A 16,236-nucleotide genomic window follows, 5' to 3' on the forward strand; every position below is an offset into this window, starting at 1 on the left:
GCACTTAAAGTTCTTATAACTGTAGAGTACTTAATGTTCTTGGTAGAAGCAAGGCAGAAATTTTTTTTCCAATTTTTATATTAAAATCAACAATGTCCTGAAAATGACTCATCTCAAATAATATTCATGTAATTTCTAAATACAAGAAAAGTTAGTACTCCTAATATTCATGTATGATAGTGGGCCAACCTGAATGAGAAAGTATCTTGGAGTAAAATCAGGTTTTTGATCTCATTTTGTTTGCAATATATAAATAGATGTCAAGAGGTGCCAACTGTCAGCCTGACCTGACACTATCTCCTACGGTTAAAAATCCTTAAAGAGCTGGCTACCATTAAAAGCCAGAAGAGTTATGCCCAGTTCACCAACAATGCCATTTCTTGTTGTTGATTCTATAAAGAGCTCTCTCATCCCAGCAATACAAATAAAACAGAAGTTTTCTTTAAAAATAATGACTGAATGGGGCTAAATTGGTAACTTGATTGAGTAATGCTTTTATGTAACTTGAAGAATTAGGAATAAATATTTCAACTAAGCAGTTGAAATATCCTTTTTACATCAGATTTAAATAAATTTGTTATAATTAGGGAAAAGTAGAAAATACAGAATCACAAAAGACTTTGCCACATTCTTTATTCCAAAAATAATAATGGATCTGGAGTACAAAATAACTTTGAAAATTCATTTGTGTTTAGTTATCAACATATGTTAACGATGCTCTGTTAATAAATATTCAGTTTTTCAGAAAGAAGATCACATTTCTATTATGATGTTGTGTCCTGGCCTACCAGAACTCCATGGATTTAAATAAATAAACTTTACTTACACCTTTTATAACTCAGCATGCAGGGTTGTTGAAATTTTTTTCTTTTGCTTCTCCTTACTGGACGCATAAATAGCTACAGTGCTAGAATAGACTTTTCTTTCAAATATATATACACTCCTACCTCCATAGATGCATTTCTTTTTTGGCAGCCCAAATCACCAGTCATCATCTCAAGACTGATGAACTTGAAGCTAATAATTCAACCTTAAGTTAATTTTCACGGTTCCTAGAATATCTAGAAGGTGAGTGAAAATAGGCATTTGACACCTTAATTTATATTGTTTTTGGCTGCCATTTCTTTTAATATATGGACAGTATGGTGGTTCATGAAAAAGCAAAATATATCAATCTTAAATGCTCTTCTGAAGATAATAAGCTATAAATAATGTTTTGTTAGGTACCCAAGGAATCTTTAGAGTCAGCTAGAGTTAAAAATGGACTGCTGCTTTTACAGTCAATTATTGGAAACTACATTGGCACCACTTTGCAACATGTTTATGCTTCACAGTCAAAATTTATTACTAATTACTTTGCTCAATGGAAAGAAAAGTTCGACAGTTGAAAATTTCATATGTTTCCTACCTTTTATGATGTTTGGATCTCTACTATCGACAGTTGTTCATTTTCAATATTATAATATGACTAGTTGAAAACCTTACACAAATTCTAACTTGTCATTTTTGAAGGAGAGGACATTTATAACACAGATACACAATATACTAAAAATCCAAAGGCTTGAAAGTTCACGTATCATGTGCCTATAAATAAGAAACTAAATGTTAATCTAGTTCAAGCTATCTAAAAATGCATAAAGAAAAAATAATCTGCTAACCAACATCCCTGCTAAAAAATAAATCACCACAAAACATAGAGCATTTCCTCCCAACATTATAAAGGGTCAAAAGTCATAGGTAAAAATACAGTGTTTCTCAAATTAATTAAAAACAATATATACCAGGTAAAAGACTAGGCCTGTCTACTAGAAGAGAAATAACACAAAAATGAGCCAGTTATACTTTAGGCATAAGCGACATATGTATTTCTTTTTATTGTTATTAAAGTTTTTTCCAATGCATTTCAGTAACTGAAACATTTTAATTTTATTTTATTGCACTCTTGGCCATAGTTTGAGCCCTACACACTCCCTTCCCTTTCACCTCAAAGGGAGCTCCTTTGTATGTAGCCACACACTCATCATTGGTGTAAAGATCTGGCTGGATCTGCTCCCAAATCTTCTTCTTGGGATTCAACTCCTTGTCAGGTTCTCCTGTTGGGGAAAAAATAAAATTATGTAGCTAACATATTAAATAAATTGTCCACAGACATTTCTAGTGACCTGGCTTGGCAGTACTTTCTGATCTTTAGACCTGATCAGAATTTTAGCATTTAATGTTAACGTTTACTTTATTTTCATGATGTTAGCAGTTTATATTGTTCTTAATTAATAAAATATATTTTGTCACTTCCTTACAAATATTAAAGATATTATTTTTCAATCTCATAACAAATATTTTTGCAAGTAATGTAGCTCAATGTATTCCACAAATTTAAAAATATAAGATATTCTTAAAAAACTGTGAAGCAATGTGAGCATAATTTCTGTTATATTTTTACATGTGGCAGAAGCAGCGTATACTTTACTATATGTTTCATCATACAAAAAAATGACTAGATTGCTGCTATAGTGCTTAAAGGTTTCTTATAAAAACTAGAGAATGGCTTAACTGTTGGGATTATCTAGCTAAATATAACTACTTTGGGTTTCATCTGCTGCCCTTTCCATTTGGTGAGATGGAGACATAAAAGAGGTAGTAAGGAGACAAGGACTAGCATTTTCTAAAAATCAGGAATATATGTTGTTGCATGCAATTCACACAACACTGACTTTAATTTCAAATAAAAAGAAACTGGGGCTCAGAGAAGGTTAAGTTGTTCAAAGTCACACAATCAACAAGTGAAGTCAGGTTTTGACATCAAAATCCTTGCTCCAAAAGTACAGCACTCTGCTTCCTAATAAACTATGCTTTAGAAAAAGAACAACATTCTGACATATGGATAATGCCCCATTCTCCTCTCTTTATAGTAACTCACTATAAAGTTTACAATCAGTAAGAGACAAATGAGCTATACAATATGTCTGTCTAGGCTTAAAGACAACCAATATGCCAAGCAAACCCTCTATTTAATGAATAAGGAAATAGAGAGCAAAGTTTAATATAACAGCATTTTAATACCTGGCGGTATTTAATAACATTTGGAATAAAGACTCAGTTCAAGAAACAATTATTAAAAAAAAGGTAATGAATGTATCTCTTAAGCATTAGCTTCAAATAAAAAATGATTTTCCTGGAGGTAATAAAAAATATTACTGAAGTATAACTCAGTAATGATAGAAATATAGCTTTCTAGATCTTTTTTTAACTGACTCCCAAATTGAAATCTCTTGGAATTACTTTAAAAAGAATATTTTAAACATTACTGGAACTAATTATATTCTATGTTCTGACTACATCTTATTATCTAGTGTTTATTCTCTGTCCATACATACACAGGAAAAACAAAACTGAGTAAATTGGTTGGCCATGGTAGCTTTGTTTTTTATTAGCTCTTCATAAAATGCCATGAAACTGGCAAGAACATACAAAACTGTCCTCTGATATGCAGGCTATCAGAGATGACAGAGAGTTAATAGAATGATGGATTTATAGTAGAAGAACATGCAATGACACTAGAACTGAAAGACTGACTATAAAAGTGAGGGTTTCTCTTACTCCTTTAAGAGCACTAGGACATTAATTAATTATTAATTAATAAACAGAATGGGGGAAAAATGTCAATATATAAAGTATCTACAATATTTTTATTTTTTGTTTCTAAATCATTCCTAGTCTAAGAGCATAATCCTACTTTGTTTGTGCACAAATCACGTGGAGAAGTGAGCATTCCAGGATTCTGAAAAGCTTGAGGCACACATACTGTTCAGGGAGGCCTGAGTACTAACACTGAACTCCCCCCACTCAAAAAGAGATGTTCCCTAACTGATAATGAATTAATTTAAGAAGCAGAGAGTCCCAGATTTGTGTAGAAGCTTCCTGTAAAGAGTGCAGACTGTGTAGTAAATTCTTGCTGAATGCAGACATAAACCCTAAGTAAAAAAAGCTGTGGTGCAGCAGAAAATTAAGTTTCTCAGATCTAGGAAGATATTGAAATTACAGAAAATAATATTCATAATAATACATAACACACAGTGCTTACTATGTGGCAGTCACTGCACTGTTTTATATATATTTACTTACTTAACTCTCAGTACACTATATAAAAATGATTAATTATACCCAATTTATAGATGAGAAAATTAAGGCACAAAAGTTACAGCTAAAAACTTAAAAAAAACAGGCAGGTAGCAAAGTATTTCAAAAGTTAAACCTCACAAAACACGTATGAAATAGATAGCATTAAAAACCCCTTCTTAAACAACAACAAAACCTTTTAGATGAAAAAGCTGGGGCTCAGAAACGTACCCAAGTCACTGAGCACTTGTGGAGCCAAGATCTGAAAGTTTTAAACTTCTTATATAAGACAACAAAAATTTTCAAGGAATAAAGATTTAAACTAAAAATAAACTAGAAACTAATAAGAGGAACCTCCAAAGCTTAACTGCTGTCTTTTAACAAACAAGATTCAATACCCAAATACAATGAATGTAGTTGCTAGACTTTAAAAAAATCAATAAATGAAACAAAAAATTGAGATTATTATTAAAACCTGTCACATTATGATCACTGAATATAAATCAGAGTTGAAAATCTTGGATGCAGTGTGAACCTTCTGGCTGAGTATGTTTTTGAACATTATACTATTTGGTAGGGTACAAAGCTTGTTGGAAAGTTTAAATAACCTCCCACGGAAAACATTCCTAATATTCTAAACAATTTTTTTGATGACCTGTATTTTCCAGATAAGTCTCCCATCATTCCTGTGTGTTACAGCCTCCTCCTAAATCTTATTTTCCTCATTTTCTTTCCTTTCGTACCCCACCCCACTCCCCTCTTTTGGCACGGCTATGCAAAGAAGGTAAGTGATGATATCAATAAAAATTCTTCAAGCTAAAAACTACAGAGCCTCTGAAATTGCTAAACACATGCCAATAATCACCATTTGGAAATGGTTACATATATTGTAAGAGAACTAATCATTCAGAGATTATTTTAGGCCAACTCATTCTAAACAAAACACACAGGGAATAGGAACTAGTTCAAGATGAGTTTGCACAGATGTAAAAAGCTGTGACCACCTTCTCAGCATTTAAAACCTACAAAAAGCAATAAATACACATTCCAGAGTCCCAGGCATTCACTAGTCTGGAATAAGAACCAGAGGCTTCATTTTAATTGGGCCATTCTTTTGCATAAAATGCTCAGGAATCATCAGCTTCTCCTTGATATCTCTACCATGGCCATTAAAAGTCTAGCACTAACTTAATTAATTTATGTCTGATTAAGCTTTTGAACTCTAATAATTGTAACTGTTGCACAAAAACTAAAGTATAACTTGGCAAAGTAGTGGTCAATTAAATTAGCTTTTACAAAGCTAATCAACAGGGGAAAGTGGTATGGTGGCTTGAAAGGAAGGATCTTGCAATAATGAAGGCAGATATTCAGGCCTGTTCTCAAATACTGTTTTGTTGTTTGCTTGTTTTTAACATGTTTTGCTAGCACATTTCTTTTTATTTATTCATTAACCAATTTATCAAGCTCCTACTCTATGCCAGGTATTTTTCTAGATGATAGGAATATAGCAGTGAATAAGAACAAAAAAAATCTTGATTTCATGAAGCTTATATATTTGTGCGGACAGACATTAAACAATGTACAGTATGTTAGAGGATGACAAGTATTTTGGAGGAAAATAAAACAAAGACAACATTTGAAAAATCTGAACAGGATGAGGGACCAAGCAATGGAGCTCTCTCAGGAAACAGCCAATGGTTCAATTCAAGTGACTGAGGCAGAAATTGGAGATAATGAAAGGCAACCATAAGGATTTGGACTTGGACTTGGACTCTGGGTCAAATGAAAGTTTTTGAGCAAAGGAGTAATATAATCTGACCTAAATCCATCACTCTGCCCACTACAATTGAAAATAGAAAAAGGTCAAGGGCAAAGCAGGGCGATGGGTCAAAAGGCTTTGGCAGTTATCTGGATAAGGGATGCTGGCACCAAGACCAAAGCGGTGGTTGTGGAGATGATGAGACTGATTCTGGATATGTTCAGGGGGTACACCCACTATTATTTTCTGAAGGAGAAGCTGCATGAGAAAATAAATAGCAGCTGAGAGAACAGAGTTCTGGTCAGATGATATGGGAAATGGGAATTCTAGGGGGAAGACTGGGATAAGTATTTTCCCTTCGGACATGTTAGTGAAGTCTAGTAGGCAGCTAGATAAATGACTGGATAAGATAGCCAAGGGAATAATGCGGGAGGGAGAGGGAGGGAGAGAGAAGACGTCAAGTGTGGAAAAAAAGAGAGAAGTAAAAGACCAAGGTCTGGGGCACTCCAGTGTTAAGAAGTCATGCAGCTAAGGAAGAATCAGCAGAGGAGATGAGAAGGGCAGCCAGTGACGCAGGAGCACCACTAGCAAAGAGTGAGGCCAGGTGCCAAGTAAATTTAAAAAAGGACTGAGAACTAGTCATGGGTATTTAGCTACAGAGAGTAACTAGTGACCTTGACCAGAGCAGTTCTGGTGGAACAGGGAAGAGAGAAACCTGATTGTAATAGGTTTTAGACAGAAGAATCAAATATAGACAAGATTTTTTGTCCTTTAAAGAATAAATAAATCCAAAAGTGAAACACCCTTGCATATCATACAGGCTTTACAATTAACCATTAACTTATATTTATTAATAAGACTCAATAGCAATAGAAATAAGCATGGTCTTGAAAGTTTAAAGTCTAAATGCATATTTTCACTTATTTTTAGAGTAAAATCAGTGCATTTTCCAAAAAAGGGCTGTCGTTGCCTTTGTCTCCTAGCTATAATATTATTCTCAAGTTATTTTTGCTTGGTGCTTTAGGGACCAGTTACCGCATTTAAATATTAAAATTTATAGCTTCACACATTTAGGATTTTTAAAAGTATTGAGTGGGGAACATTTTTAGCAATTGTTAAAAAAATACTACTTGTCATCTTCTAAACTCTATGGACATTTTCGGTTCTATAGTTAGAGAAAAAAGTTGTTAAGTATAAGAGCCTTTCCAAGGCCAACTTGCAATTTCTATACCACACAACATATATATCATGAAATGTAAATCTCTAGACACTAAGTACATCAAGTGAACATCAAAATGTACCAGCAGACACCTTAAGCTTTAAAATGCAAAACAGATGCTGAAAAAAAGCACTGATAAATCATGGCTCTCTCTGAAAAAAGAAAAAAAATAAGACTAATGGTGTGTTACGCAGTATTAACTGTTATTTCCTTTCAGATTAACTGCTACAGAAGCAGTAACTGATGTGGAACCATAAGCAAGATCAACAATAACAGATCTCACGTCCCAAAATTTATCAATTCTTCAATGCTGTTTGGCTTGGTTAAGCCTATTATAAGTGATAAGAAAATAATTCAAGCAACCTCACGAGCCATTTTAAAGTTAGCTTTTCCCTTCTTTCACTTTACAAATACTTTTTTGTACCTTCTTAACAAAAAAGCACACGGGGAAACTATGAATTTAGAAGAAATATCAGACTTTAGAACAACGTATATATAAACACACAAAAAGCCAAACTCAGAGACTGAAGGATATAGTAAAGGCAAGAAATCCACATGAGGCTATTATTGTCTCTGATGCTGTCACTGAGTAAAATTTGCAATTTACTCAACAGAAACATCCAGATAATAACTGACTCAACTGCTGAAATATTTACCTATCAATTCTATGAGGTAAGGGAATGAAAGATGTCACAGAAATTTTAAAAAAAATTTAAAAATTTAAAAAAAATCTTCAATAATGAAATAGTCCATATTAATTCACAGCAAGCAACAATCAACAAACAAAAATGCTATAGTATTAGAGATTCAGGCACATCTGTTTGATCCTTCTACTAACTGCATAACCTTAAACAAGTAACTAAAGCGTGCCAGGCCTCAGTTTCCAAACCTAAAAAATAGAGAGTTAAAGTAGATGATTTATTCCATTTCTAAAACATGAGACTTCACAATTTACATTAAAAACAAAAACTTAAAAAAATATACTACATCTTAAGTATTTAAATAATAGGGAAGGCAAATGTTAATCTGGAAAGGTAAACCAATATTTGGTTTTTTTCCAATGCATGTTGAATCTTAAAGGAAAAGTTCACCTTTATTGTTGTTTGATTCCAACTTAGTGAATGAAACTTATAAATAGAATTTCAGGTGTCAGGAATACACATGCTCACACTCCAAAACATGAGGTTTGGTTAAATGTTTTGATATTGTGGTAGAAGAATAGTGACAATATGCTGCTAGAATCTAAAGTCATTGTGCTGCTTTGAGAAATGATTCAGGCTGGGATTTTCCCCAAACCCAATTTACCAAAAAAAGCACAGGACATTATGGTTTTGAATCTACCAAGGTTCAAGACATACAGAGGCATTCAAAGTCACGGGTACTTGTTAAACAATCCTGCATTTTTTAGATTAGTCTACTTTTGATTAGAAGGGCGGAGCTTAGTTTCAAAGAAATTAACCTATGCTTTCATACACATTTTCTACCTTATTCCAATGTTAAAATTCTTCATATCCTGATATTTCATCAAACACAATTGACATAGGATAAAAAAACAGGCCTACATAATAACATCAGCCTGGCTATTACATTAAAACTCAGCTCTTTCTACAAATATGTCTCCAAATAAATTCTGACTTATAAATCTAATTCAATGTTTTTTTTTAAGTTGAAATATATTTATTATACAGCATCTGAGTTAATCTAAAGTCTAAACTGCAGTAGTAATATATGACAGTGCTCATATTTTTAATTTAAAAGCATTCTTGTAAACCATTAGCAAAAAAGATGTGAGATCACACTAGTAATCAAAGAATGGTATATTAAAATAATGAGATATTATTATTCACCTATAAAATTGCCAAGTTTGAAAAACATTGGTAGTAACCAATGTTTGGTATGGATGTGGTAAATTGGACTTTTTTTTCCCCTTCTTTTATTTAGTTTACTGGGGTGGTACTGGTTAAAAAATTATATAGGGTTAAGGTGTACAATTCTATAATACTTCATCTGTATAATGTATTGTGTGTTCACCACCCCAAGTTAAGTTTCCGTCCATCAACATTTATCCCCCCTTTACCCTCTTTTACCTCCCCTGACCCCACTTTCCCTCTGGTAATTACCATACTATTGTCTGTGTCTCAGAGTTTTGGGTGTTTTTTTTGGGTTTGTTTAATCCCTTCACTATTTTCACCCAGCCCTGCAAACCTCCTCGCCTCTGACAGCTGTCAATCTGTTCTCTATCTATAAGTCTGTTTCTATTTTATTTGTTATCTTATTTTATTAGATTCCATATAAGAGTGAAATCATAACCTAATTCTACTTGTTACCCTAATTTATTTCTGCTTTGCCTATTATTCTAGTCAAATGAATGTTCTTTAAATAAATGCAGTCTTTTCATTTCTTTTTATCCTCTGATGAGGTCCTCCCTTTTTAATGAAAGAAAAATTTATTCTACATCTACCAAGCATCCTTTCTCTTTTGCTTCAAAGGCCTGTTTGAAACAATTTTTTCGTGCATTATAAAGCTTCATCTGTCTCAAGAGCATTTTACTGGAGAAAAGCAACATGAAATGACACTTCCTTTTAGATTACTAAAGTAAGTATGAATTTTAACTTAAGAGATTTTCTCTATATCCTAAAGTAAAGTTAAAGCATAAGTAAGTATATTAGATGAACTTTGAGAATTATACACTTTTCCCCATGTCTGAACTTTTCATCTCTTCATATTTTTGTGTTGCATTCTGTGATAATCTATAGCTTAAATAATTTTGCAGCACATTAATTTGTTTTATATCCATACCACACTCCTCAGCTAAGCAGGTAATGTATTTAGTATTTTACCTTTAAAGCAAAAACACTCTCCGGTGTTTTATGTAATTTGTACATTCACGGGGAGGGGGATGGTTAGCTGTATGTGCTTAATATGTCACCCTGAGCCAATAGCAATGACCTCAAATATAATGGTTTTAATGTAAAGCATAGCGAATCACACACAGAATTCATTTTAAACTTAAACATTACAAGCATCACTTTGTGAACAATAATTCCCAAATGATTTAAAATAATGACTAATCAATACTTACCAGGAAAAGCATCAAAAGTAATTCTGTCTCCAGGAACAGACCCAGTGGGAGGCGCCAAGATTTCAACTTTCTCTGGTGAACTAGCACACATCACCATTGCTTGAGATAGTACTCCCCTCATCTTTGCAGGTTTTAGGTTACAAAGTAAAATCACCATCCGATTTTGCATCTGTGTGAAAAATAAATAGGTGATTAAGATGTATAGAATTTGGACTGATTATACCTAGAATATAATCAGGTATGTGTAATATGCTAAGTATCAAATGTTCTATTTTTGTGGATGTATTTTTATCTCTGAGTATTTCAAATCTTTTATTGCTGTTATAAAGCCTTATGTAAACATGAAAAAAGAATTCTACGACCTGACAGTGCATTATAGTTGAAAGCCCAGAGACAAGGCTTTTCAGATAAATATTTAAAGAAATGACTAAGTAAAGAAAAAGTGAAAATAAAAACAAAAAAAGAGGATAGTTTAAGGGACCTCTGAGACAATGTCAAACACACTAACATTCTCATTACAGGGATCCCAGAAAGAGAAGAGAAAAAAAATGTTTAGAAAGCTTATTTGAAGAAATAATGGCTGAAAATCTTTGTTAATATGGAGTAGGAAACAGATATCCAGGTCCAGGAAGCACACAGAATTCCCAACAAGTTGAACACAAAGAGGCCCACACCAAAACATTGTAATTAAAATGGCTAAAGTTAAAAATAGAAAGTCTTGAAAGCAGCAAGAGGAAAATAACTAGTCACATACAGGGATGATCCCATAAGGCTATCAGCAGAATTCTCAGCAGAAACTTTGCAGGCCAGAAGGGAATAAAAGGATATGTTTAAAGTGCTGAAAGGAAGGAACCTACAACCCAGAATATTCTACCCCAAAATGTTATCATTCAGAATTGAAGGATAAAGAATTCCCCAGACAAGCAAAACAAGAAAGGATTTCATCCCAACTAAACCAACTTTACAAGATATATTAAATGGTCTTCTTAAAGAAAAAACAGACCATAGCTAGATATAAAATCTATATATTAAAGAAAAAATCTCACACATAAAAGCAAATATATGATAAAAGCAGTGAATCAGTCACTTAAATGGCTAATACAAAGGTGAAAAGACAAAAGTAGCATAATGAAATATACATACAATAAGCAGTTAAGGATACACACGAAAAAAGATCTAAAATATGACATCAAAAGTAGCAAAGGAAACCATCAACAAAATGAAAAGACAACTTAACAAATGGGAGAAGATATCTGCAATGACATTAGTATCTGATAGGGGGTTAATATCCAAAACAAATAAAGAACTCATACAACTCAACATAAAAAAAACAAAAAATAAATTCAATTAAAAAATAGGTAGATGACCTGAATAGAAATTTCTCCAAAACAGACATACATATAGATGGACAACAGACATGAAAAAATGCTCAACATCACTAATCATCAGGGAAATGCAAATCAAAACCACATAACATACCACCTCACACCTGTCAGAATGGCTATTATCAAAAAGTCAACAAATAACAAGTGTTGGCCAGAATGTGGAGAAAGGGGAACCCCTGTGCACTGTTGGTGGGAGTGTAAAATGGTGCAGCCACGTATGGAAAACAGTATGGAAGTTCTTCAAAAAATTAAAAATATAACTATCATATGACCCAGCAATTCCACTTCTGGGTATTTACAAGGAAAAGAAAAAAAAAACTAACTAGAAAAGACATATGCACCCCCATGTTTACTGCAGCATTATTTATGATAGCCAAGATATGGAAGCAACCTAGGTGTATATCAATACATGAATGGATTAAGAAGATGTGGTATTTACAGAATATTATTTAGCAATAAAAAATGAAATACTGACATTTGTGACAATATGGCTGAACTTAGAGGGTATTATGTTATAAAGATAACAGGTGATTACTAGATTTATTGTGATCACATGGTAAGGTATATAAATGTAGAATAAATATGTTGTACACCTGAAACCAATATAATATTGTATGTCAACTATATTTTAATTAAAAAAAAAAAAGGCCTAAATTTCAAATTCCAAAGGCCCCCTTTTGGGGGGTCTTCATGAATAAGACTTCTTCAACAAATAATTTGAAAATGTCACATATATGAGAACTTAAAAAAATGTTATAGCAATTATATATAAGAAAAACAACAGGGTTAGTTTAGATGATATCTGTGGACCTTTCCTTTGAAAAATACACAAATCTACAAAATTCTGTTATGTAATTTGGGGGGAATTAAGTGTCCCTGCTTTATAAATGTTTACTAGCACTGCCTTAATGGGCTACATACAGATGTATATAAAGAGATTCGCCTGTGGCTGTTAATGACAGCTTTTGGAATAGAAACAGTCTGCAACTTGTGAGAACAAAAAAGATAAAGCCCCAATAAGGAGTTTTTCCAATTTAAGTGGCTTAAGATTAGTTGGTTCTTTTCCCCAAGGCTTCTTATGAACATACCTTCCTAAGTAGTTATGAAGGAGTCCTTGCCATACAGAAGATGAATATAAAGGAAAAAAACCCCATACATGTGCCAAATCCATACATTTTTCATAGATAAAAGAATCTTCTTCACTCATCCCTTCAACAGAGCAGCTAGGCGATTCTATTAATATGAGGCAGAACACGTTACCCCTTAGCTCAAAAACACTCCAGTGGTTTTCATCTCAGAAAAAAGCCAATCTTCACAATGATCTACAAGATCCTGTTATTTGCCAAACTTATCTCTGATTTCAATTTCACATGGTATTGCCCCTTACTTACTCTGCTATAGTGACACTGCTTTCTGCTATTTTGTGAACATCTCAGGCATACATTTGATTCAGCAACATAAAATGCTCTTCCACCAGAGACACATGACTTGCTTTCTTCATTTTCTCAGATCTTTTACTTAAATGTGACTTCTTTAGAAGGCCTTCCTGAACTACCTTATATAAAATGACATCATCATCCTAGCCTCAATACTTTCTAGATTCTTCCCTACTTTATTTTTTTCTTGATATTTATCACTATTTAACAGAATATATTATGGTTTTCTGACTTCCCCATAGGAATGTGAGCCTCACAAAAGCAGGACTTTACAAAAACTAAAAAAACCCCACAAATCTATCACCTTAATTCAACTGCTGTACCCCTTGTCTAGAATAGTTTCTGGTACCTTGCAGGATCTCAATAAATATGTGCATCTAGAAATGTGAATGAAAAAAATGTAAAGATTTGTCCAAATTCACATAGCCAATAAGCAACAGGGCTGGCAATGGAGAGAGTGGCAAAATTATCTTAATATTGAAGTCTATGGTCTTTGCAATATCTCTGAAATATACTATGGGGCAGAGGAAATAGGCAGATGACTCAAATTACTATAAAAGATATCTTAAGAGGGCAAATTACAAACTATTACTGTCTTTAATTCATGCCACTGTCATTGGAAAGATACATGTATATGTATCTCCATACATATACCATATACATGTATATGTAAAAAATACTTATTTTTTATACTTTTAAATACCTAACAACAAAATATAAAACATCCAATTTTTAACAACTAAAGGAATAACATTAAAATTTGCAATTAATCTCCATGATTTTCTCTCTTGTTTTTTCTTAAAGTATGAAACTATTTCTTTAAGTTATAAAGAAATAAGACTTGTTCTTTTACTTTTAGATTGGTGTTTTCTAGGTTTATATAAGTGATTTAAAAAAATCAAGGAATAAAATTCCATGAAATATAATGATACACACACACACACACATATAAAGAACTTTATATAAAATACCAAACTAAAAACATTTTTTAATTGAGAAAAATATATCGCATCTTTTCATCCTTATGAATCTGATCCCAATGTATAGATCTTTTGCAAGGTTTTAGAAGTTTTGTCTACTTTCTGGGTAGAATTCACCACATTCAAACTAAACAAATGAACTAATCAATACTGGCTCATGTTGTTTGGTCATCTAATACAAATTATATGGGAAAACATCAAAGAAAGAGGAAATGAAAGTGTCATGTGTATACAGAAGTACTTTTTGTTTTACAAATTACCTGATCAAGAGGAACATGATTCACAAGGCCACTGACAACTGTTCTTGGGACTGCTTCTCCAACATCTACTTCTTCTACATACAGAGAATCTGCATCAGGATGTTTTTTAGCAGTGATGATACAACCAATTCGAAGATCCAGACGGGAAACATCTATTGGCTTAGAGTCAGCACTTCCTGCTACTGATTGTTGTTTTTTTTCCTTTTTCTCTCCTAAAAAGATATTTATAAATGGGTAAACATCAGAAGTAAAACAAAAATACACTATGAAACACTCCATAGCATTGATACTGATGAGGTTAAAAGAAAAAAAGTGTTTATATCCTACCTTCACTTAAATAACAAAGGAAAGAATTACTTATTCAACTGATTGCATCTTGAACCCTATTTTAGCCATTTCTCTGTTGAATAACTGCCTTTATTGCTAGTTGTAGACATAGACAAGAGGTTGGCAAGCTATGGCTCAGGAGCCAAATTCAGCATGCTGACTGTTTCTGTCAAAGTTTTATTAGAACACAACCATGTTTGTTCATTTACATATTGTCTATGGCTGCTTTTAAAGAGCTGAATAGTTGTCACAGAGCCTGATGGCCTATAAAGCTTAAATATTAACTAATGGCCCTTTACAGAAAAAGTGTGTGCTTCCCTGAAACAGAGATATAGAAAATCCTTTACAATTTTTACTGTGACTCTTTATAAAGTGAAAAATCCTATATTTATAAAGAATGCCACATTATGTAGCCAACTGATGGAATGAACTACAATCATGTATAATTTCCCTGACAAAATGTTTCTCACATCAGTTAAACACACTGGTAAGTATACTATGAATTTCTCCACTTCTTATATCTCCCTAAAGATTAAAGCTTTATGTTTATCCATAGCAACTATTTGAAAAGAGAATATTTTATTCTGATATATATATCTATTTTATTATTATTTTTAAAATATATCTTTACTGATTTCAGAGAAATGAAGGGAGAGAGACAGAAACATCAATCATGAGTCATCATTGATCGGCTGCCTCTTGCATGCCCCTGACTAGGGATTGAGCTTGCATCCCAGGCATGTGCCCTGACCGGGAATTAAATGGAGATCTCCTAGATCCTAGGTCAATGCTCAACTGCTGAGCCACACTGGCCAGGCCTGATTATATTTTTTAAATCCTACTTTTCTTTATATGTTGATAATTTAACTCTTATTAGCATATGATTACTTTAGCCACTGAGTCAAAATGGAACCTGTAGTGTTCATATTGCTTAAGTTTCTGCTTCTCTGGCAGAAAAAAATATAAAACAAAATTAAAACACATTTACCTTCAATCTGCAGGGTAGAGAGAAGCTACTGTGGCGTGGAAGCATTTTCTTTCAACTATACCTTTGTTTAATCTTTGAACAAATATTTACTGAGATCTAAGGCACCAGACCTATTACAATGAGTAGCCTATGCTATCGAAGCACTGAACATCTCCTTTAAGGAAGACAAATGTATTAATGAATATGTGATAAGTATTACATACACAAGGAAATATAGAAGCAGAGAAGAAAAATTCTGCCTAGAATAGGAAAAGAAGATTTTGTGTAAATGATATTCACAATTTATACAAAAATAGTTTACAAAAGAGGATACAGGGCTAGTTCAAAATAATGGACAGTTTTTAATCTTATTAGCCAATTATTAAAAATACCACTTTCCATGTAACATATTAGCAATGATTTTTTTAATGGTTAAAAACCCAAATGTTATAGAAATATATTACTAGAAAAAATATATACCAAAAACCTAAATAGTAATCTTTGACTGGCAAACTAATTACTCTGAAATACTGCAGTATAACAGTATATCTGTACCCACATATATTTTTTAACTTCATATCCTAGGATTTGAAATACCTTTCAAATCCACATTCCAAAAGGTGATTATAAATATTAAAATCTATGCCAAGAGCTTTGTTAGTCATCATAGGGGATTTTAGAAATCTTTCATTGACATATGAGTGA

The 16,236-nt window shown here is 32.8% G+C and overlaps 1 protein-coding gene across 1 annotated transcript in view; it reads right to left on the bottom strand.

Annotated features, from left to right (window-relative positions):
• Positions 1 to 616: 616 nt before the first annotated feature.
• Positions 617 to 16,236, bottom strand: part of AIMP1 (aminoacyl tRNA synthetase complex interacting multifunctional protein 1) — a 28,731-nt gene continuing 13,111 nt past the window's right edge. Inside the window, exons 5-7 of the mRNA XM_016223632.2 lie at positions 14,238 to 14,449; positions 10,177 to 10,345; positions 617 to 2,093 (exon numbers count right to left, since the gene is read on the bottom strand). Coding sequence (XP_016079118.2) covers positions 1,927 to 2,093; positions 10,177 to 10,345; positions 14,238 to 14,449 — 548 coding nt within the window. The 3' untranslated portion in view covers positions 617 to 1,926. The remainder of the gene's footprint in view (positions 2,094 to 10,176; positions 10,346 to 14,237; positions 14,450 to 16,236) is intronic.

The sequence above is a fragment of the Miniopterus natalensis genome, chromosome 1, assembly GCF_054644295.1.
Source record: "Miniopterus natalensis isolate mMinNat1 chromosome 1, mMinNat1.hap1, whole genome shotgun sequence".
NCBI lineage: Eukaryota > Metazoa > Chordata > Mammalia > Chiroptera > Miniopteridae > Miniopterus > Miniopterus natalensis.